This window comes from Atta colombica, unplaced genomic scaffold (genome assembly GCF_001594045.1).
Source record: "Atta colombica isolate Treedump-2 unplaced genomic scaffold, Acol1.0 scaffold27, whole genome shotgun sequence".
In the NCBI taxonomy this organism is placed as follows: Eukaryota; Metazoa; Arthropoda; class Insecta; order Hymenoptera; family Formicidae; genus Atta; species Atta colombica.
The window spans coordinates 3980558-3988333 of NW_017259370.1; the positions used below are offsets into that span (position 1 = coordinate 3980558).

Genomic DNA, 7776 nt, shown 5'->3' on the forward strand with positions numbered 1-7776 from the left:
CTACAAGCTTCTCACGTGAAATAAAATCTATTTCATACCATCTTCTGCATCGAGTGCTAAATAAATTGTTAAAAAAAAAAAAAAATAGAAATTTACTTCCGTTACATGTAATGGCAGCAAATTTCAAGTAGGCACATTGAAAATATTTAATGTTATAAATGAAAATGAAGTTATAAGTATTTAAATTTAACTTTTTCTTATATTAAATTTTGCAAATTTACATAAATTTTAATAAAAAATACTAATCTTCGTAAAATTTTATGAAATGTATACTAAATTTCATGTACACAAATATACTTTTCAGTTGCAAATACATTAAATTTAATTTAATATCGTAAAGTTGAATTTAATTTAAAATATATTAAATTTGATGACATTTTTAATAGTGTAAGATTAATCTTACAACGTTAATAATTTACACAACATTTTATTTACAACATTTTATTTAAACTAGTCCTCTTAGGCAGCTGCATATATTTGCAACATTTGTTAGTATTTGAAAGTATTACTGAAAATCATTTTTCGACAGGTATTTCAGTACATTCGTTTTCATTCATTTTATATTATCGCGCAAACGAATATTTCAAAACTTCTTTAGCGAAAATAGGAAACAGGAATAAAGCGATACTAAATCGCGAAAACGTATATGGCCAATGCTCTATACAATAACATTGTGTCTGGCAAGATACTGCTTGACATCTAATGATCGATTGCAGATGTTTTCGTGCAAAAGAAATCAAGCTGTTTCGTGCATCCATTTTTCCAAACATTCCTCTCACTACATTTCTAACACGACGAAAGATTTCGATTTACATGAAAAAACAACGGTTATTGTTGTGTATTGAGGAAGTCAATTGCAAATGCGATAAAAACACTGAAAATGTCAGAACGTGATTTCTAGGAATGCTTTCATACATTAGTACATTTATAGCGCTATTCAAGGGAACTATTTTAAAAGAAATACTCCAGGAACTTTTTGTGTGACCTTTTATTATAGTACAATATGTAACATATAAAAATAATTATTTTTCTCGTACAATTTCTATTTTAATACTAAACGAATTATATTTGATTGTAAATAGTACAATAATAATACAAAAAGTAAACATTGTTAAATAAATCTGATTTTTAGAGTCATAAATATTCTAAACTGTAAAAAATAATTTCATATATCGTATTATATTAAAATTAGTATTTTTTTCATTTAGTGAGAAAATTCTTGAAGATTAGCTTTTTCTAAATATATACTATAAATTAATAGAGATACAAAATCAAAAGAAAAATTAATATGATTTCAAATTAAACATTTTTAATTTTTTAATTTTTATTACAATAATATGTTATTATAATATTATATCTTCCATGATATTAACATTGAATTGTTATAAATAAAAAGATTATAGTAATATGAAAAATCTATTGTCCTTTCTGATAGATCTTGTTTCTTTCATGTCATTATTCAAATTGCTTGAAATTGTAACTTAATATTTTTAATGTTTATTATGCGAGTCACTGAATTATTTAATTATAGTTAAAATATAATATAATTATAGTTAAAAATATAAACATACTTAAAATACAGTAAAATATTTTTTTATATAAATTTTAAGCTGAATTGCTTATCTTAGTTTAAATGCAATGCAGAAATAAATATTATTGTCAGATAAAAAAACACATGATGGTAATTCACTTTTCTAGAAAAGATGTATGGTTAAATGATCGATTTGATTATAGCAATCATGCTCGCAACATATTTATTTTCCATAAAGAAATACATACTTCTTTTTAGGGAATCGGTAATAGACTTCGCAGATGCGATACGACCCCTTCTAACACATATATTTCAATGTTGTGACTTATTAATATAATGTCAGTTTTAAATTCTATATTTTTTTATAGATATTTTTATAGATATTTTTATAGATATTTTATAATATGTCCATTTTTTAAATAAATATTTATTTTATTTTTGTTGAATTGAAACGATACTTACAGGAAACGACACCTAAAATCAAGGGTAAATTATATTGATTAAATTAGTTTACATTTTTCTTTCTTTTCTTCTCCTCCTCTCTTATTTTCTCATATTTCTTTTACTTTTATACATACCTATCTTAATTATTTTGCAATTGTTATTTCGTACTTGTAGAATAGAGAACAGTGAAATAAGATATGGAAGTACCCATCAACTGTAATGAAAATATCTTCATTTGTTTCAATCTGTAAAAAGCTATATTGAAGTTGCGTGGAGAATGTTTGTTAAAATATTGGAAGGACAATATAGGGTTGAATTGGATGTTCGTGTTAGATGGTTAAATCATATTTCCATTGTATTTGCTGAACATTTTTTTTAAGAGTAATGACACTGATGTAACCCTAGTAATATGACTTAAGAACTGTCATCTATGTTTTGTCTTTGAGCCACCTATTTACAAATGACATTCAAAGTTGGTTTTGTTCGGTGTCTGCTCTAAGTCTTTGTGCAGTTTACTTAAATTATTATCAGTACAAGGTGATAATTGAATCTTAGTGTACTACAGTGTACTACAGTGTCATAATTGATGTTTAAATTCTTTTTGTGTCTAAGAATAAAAAATTAACCAAATGTTTGGAAATTATGTTGCTATTGGCAAATTTGTAAAAATAGAGAGAGTTGGTTAGATCATTCTTTTCGTTGGTCGTTGTATTGTATCGGTACGATTTTTGCGAACTCTCAAATTCTCCTGGCAGCTCATACCCATACTTAGGTTACGTTCGATTAGCATCGGTCGCGAAGAATCATTAAAAGACATTTAATGCAAAAACTCTGAAGAATATAATGACTGCGAAGACCAAAGTTTTAATATATCTACCGATTTTTAATAATTGTTTTAATAATTGTTTAGAAGAACTATCACTTCCGATTTTGATGAAATTAGCTCATTTAACTCGTTTTTGCATAAAATAAAAGAATCTCATAGAAAAAAGTTCTGTCATGCGGAACCAGATATTAAGCGTTAAAGTTAACGATTATATCCATATAAGGAAATCTATCACAATTGCGAAATACTGTGATAAAACACGTACTGCGGTCATATCTTCATGATCTACTCTACACTACATATGCATACGTTTTACGAACTTTTACAGCGATATATTAATATTTGTTTATTAATATTAAAATCTTCCTTTCATTGTTCAAAGGTTTACAATTTTCGACACGAAGCGCGGTTCCACATAGGTTTCTAAGTTTGCACGCAAAGCGAGATTTAATTTAAAAAAAAATCCATTTTTTCGGATTAATCCATCAATATATTTTCAAATAAGAAAAATTGATTTATTGCATAATATTCGTGAATGCAACCACACCAAATGAATATATATAGTACCAATTTAACAATTTTCTCTGTTCTTTATTCTTTTTTTTTAGGTCAGCTAATTTACATTTCAGTATCAACTTATTTTAATTGAGCTACTTTTGATTATCTAAATAATTCTAAAGTAGTCAAAATGTTGAATGACTGTGAATGTTATTATTTTTGATTAAACAATAATATTCGCTGGGAAAAAAGCTTTATATATGTCTTTTACCGTAGCAGCACTTTCCATAGATGCAACGAATATTCCACCGAGGATCAAATGAAAAGCCTTTGTACCCTTTTGCAGTAGAAATAACATCATTTTCTGTATGTGTAACGGAGCCATATACCATTCAACATTATATCTACAAAACAATGATAACTTAACGTAAAACCTAACTTGTAAAAATAATAAATTTGTTACAGTATAAATTGTTATAGTGTGTTCGTTCAAGAATACAGGTTGCATCAAGAATACAGGTCACCGAAATCTGGACAAATCCATCATTTTCTTTCAACAAAATTTTTTTGAATGAAAAATTAAATATTATAAGTATACAAAAAAATTAAATATTATAGATATAAAAAATCCTTTTATATGGCACTTGAGAATCCCTGTAGAATACATTTATTCGGTATATCCCCCATTAGCTTGAATGATGATCTCTTTTCTCGATCAGAAGCGTTCACATACACCCGTAATGTAGCGCTGTCCATGCCGATGAATGCTTCCTCATTAGCGGTTCTTAATTACGTCACATTGAGATGCCGAGACTTGTTTGTGATCCTTTCAACTAGACTGCATACATAGTAGTCCAAGGGATTTAAATCTGTTGGGAGGCCAGAAGACTTTGGACCAAAACACATCGATGTTGTCTGAGAATCAATTTTGAATCAAGTGACTCGTATGAGTCATTGCACAGTTCTGCTGAAAAACATATGGCCTTCCGGAAGCTACAGTTTCCATCCAGTTTCACTACATCCATCAAAACGCGCAAATACACTTCTTTTGTGACAATTTCCCTTTTTTTAAAGAAATTTTGTGTCATGACATCATCCTCACTGGACACAACACCTTGCATGTGATCATTGATCGGAAATTTCTGACAACAAAAGGGACATCCTGTAGGCAAGACATCGGTCATTCCTCCGATTGATTTTGACATCAATAGTAAAAATTTTTTCATCAGAAAAGAACCTGATTCGTCCCAACGTTTTGTTTTTCAAAGAACAGCATATTGCAGCAAACAACTCGGTTTGCATTGGCAGAGAGTATCTATATCGTATCTTTATTGTGCTCGATTTGTATCGAAGGTCCTCCTCGACAATTCGATGCATTGGCTTGCCTACGCCAATCGATGCTAATTTTCGTAACGATTGCTCTGGGTCATCTGAAATCAGCCCTTGAGCCCTCTTTCAATGATTGCGGAATTCCTCGCGTTTTTCTTTCGAGTAATTCTTATTCGTTGATATATTGGAACTTTCGACTGTTTTAAAGCAGAAAAAATTGCCACAAATTTTGTCATAAATGGTCGGTTTCGAGTATCCAAAGAACCGAATTAATTCCGTTGCTGAGTGCCCAGCGTGAAGGCCTCCGATGATCGCGGCTCTTCGATTATCCGCATTTGATTTCGCGGCTATTTTGAAAATATGATTACTATGATTACTTACTAAAAGCATCAGGCTTTCTTGGATGCCAGAAACAATTTCTGGCGGAGGCACAATATAGCGGAAAATTTAAATTGAAATTTGTCCGGATTTTGATGATGCACTCTGTAGTATTATTTTTGAATACTTTTGTTAACTCAGCTTTCTGTTACAAAAATTTATAAAATTACTTAAGTATGAACGTATACAAATGTCTCTTACACTGTAGCAAATACGTATTCATTGTGATCTGTAATATCTTGTGCGGTATAATTGGACAAAAATATATATATATAGAGGACACTTATGTATATAAGTCGTAATACAAGTTGCTCTGCGCTATTATATGTTATGATCTAAAAAATATAAAACGTAATATAAAACATATGTTATATGTATTTTAACTTTTTACAAGCAAGAAACTTTGTACTTTTTCTGTAATTCCTTAGGACAAATTATAAAGTTTGCATTACATAATAAATTATTTTTTTATTGCGCATATTAGAAAATTGTATTATTTTTGTGACATACGTATGCGAATAATGCACATATCTTACGATAAAAAAAGGATGAACGAAGAATAAACATGAATTTTCCAATGATTTTATTTTAATGAAAATTATTTTTCAATAACTGTTCTAATTAAAGATTTTTTATTTAATCTTATAATATCATGAAAATTGTATCTTTCATGGAAAGATACGTTTAATAATAAAAAATAAAACTTACTTGCACAAGAGTGCTGGTTAAGCAAACCATACTGGCCGCTATTAAACAGAAGAAAGATCCTTCAAAACTCTTTATAAAGACTTGAGAAAACCTTCAGAAACAAAACAAAATTAGTAGAACACGTTATAGCACAGATATTGCAGAATGGGTACTGACTCTGTAGCTTTGCGATGAATGTCTATAGCGCATATTATTCCATTATAAATTATAACCGTTTTTTCTTCATTAATATCTTGTTGCATATTAATTGCCATTGCCTTCTTAATACGGAAACTATATGAACATATTTTTTTCTGTAAGTACTTAATATTTTTATATCTCATTGGGAATAAACAAACTATAGATTTTATTTATAAAATGTATAATTGAATTTTATATTTGAATTACTGAATTTTACCTTGCAATGCTAAACATTCCACAAATATGTTTGAGGTACGCTATCAACATCGTGCCTGTTGCTACCATTGCAGTTACCCCTATACACGTGGCGGCATTTGTATGCAAAAGAATTAAGTAGAAAAAGTTTTCTTGATCAACAAAATATTCTGTTGCCACATAAATCACTGCAGAGCGTGATCGGGAATTGTTTATAGCCAGAATTACATCAAATATGCGAGGCCATATTGACAAGAAGAGATAAACAGACGTACCACATGCGGCAAATACTAACATTGAATTAAAAAGTGCATAATATATATATATGCATAAATATTAAAAATTTATTAAAGTAAAATTTATTTAAATTTTATAAATTTTTCACTTTTATTAATAATTCATTAAAATCTAAGTATATATATATATATATATATACTTACTCGTAATTATTATCGTTTGCTGTTTTCCTATACGGCCATACTTTTCTATTATAGTAATTTCGTTTTTATTTTTTATTTCGTTGCAAACATGCTGAAGTTGTTCTAGTGATACTGTCATCTATTACATCAATAATATTTTATGCAGTTTTCGTATAAAATATAATATTTAAATAGGTGTCATCTTTGAAGATTTATTTAATACAAATATTTGTCTGGAAACTGTATAATAAATATTTAACTTACAGTATTGGCGTTAACCCAAAACGAATGATATTTAATCGCATAGCAAATGAATAAAAATGCGGAAGACAGAACATTCATAATGAGATCTGCAGTACATTTTGAAGTTAAAAATGTTGTAAACTGCAAATAAGTAATTCTGTTGAAAATTTCATATTAAATGAATAATCCCTTAACGTGATTAATAACTTTCGAATTCTAGTCTGTTAATTATTTTGTATGAAAAATGACTTATCACCACCTGAAATACAATAAAAGTTGTTAAAATAGTAAAAAGTACGATAAATTGAATTTCAGCAAGTTTTGATCTCTGGTGAGGCCATAAACCAATCGCGAGTAGAAGAAATCTATTGAGCCTGAAGTGTTTCGTCTCAAGGCAAATCATCTTTGTAAACACTGAAGTACATTTGATCGTGAAAAATAAGAAATTTCCTATTCTCTTTTTCCGTTCTATTCTTAGGACATAAACTAACAATTGGTTGAAAATATTTCAGTTTTGCTCTTTTAATAAATTATAATAACTTTAATTGCTTAATATGCCAGTATGCAAAACGAAATGCACTAATGTGACAAAATTAAAGTACTTATAATTCATCACGGTTTTATAAGAAAAATATGATTAAACGATCGATTTAATTACATTGAAAGAAATTTAACAGATGTTTATCTCCCATGGAAAAACATTCACATAGAGAAATTCGATAGATTGCCGCGCATGCGTACCTCTCGCTTTTTATTGTAATATGCGTTTCAGTCTATTGCGGACACTCACAAGGTACATTTGATCTTTTAAAATAGTGTTGAATATTAAATTTAATCTTAAGTATTAATAAAATGTGTTTATTTTTAAAGTATTTTTAAAGTATTGAAATCTATACCTTATTAATATTTTACGTAACGCTTGAAACTATTTGTATTTTATATATACTTTATATAATATTATCCGAAGTGGTGTTATAAATAAAAGTTTTTGATATTATTTCTATCAGATAAAATTAATTAAATTG

General features: G+C 28.3%; 1 protein-coding gene across 1 annotated transcript; it reads right to left on the reverse strand.

Moving 5' to 3' along the window:
• Nucleotides 1–2132: 2132 nt before the first annotated feature.
• On the reverse strand, nucleotides 2133–6179 carry LOC108689481. Its single transcript, XM_018196244.1, has 6 exons — nucleotides 6112–6179; nucleotides 5871–5987; nucleotides 5715–5805; nucleotides 5208–5341; nucleotides 3571–3703; nucleotides 2133–2189 (listed from the first exon to the last, which is right to left on the reverse strand). The coding sequence occupies exons 1-6, from the start codon at nucleotides 6177–6179 to the stop codon at nucleotides 2133–2135; spliced, it is 600 nt and encodes a 199-aa protein (XP_018051733.1).
• Between the last annotated feature and the right edge of the window lie 1597 nt (nucleotides 6180–7776).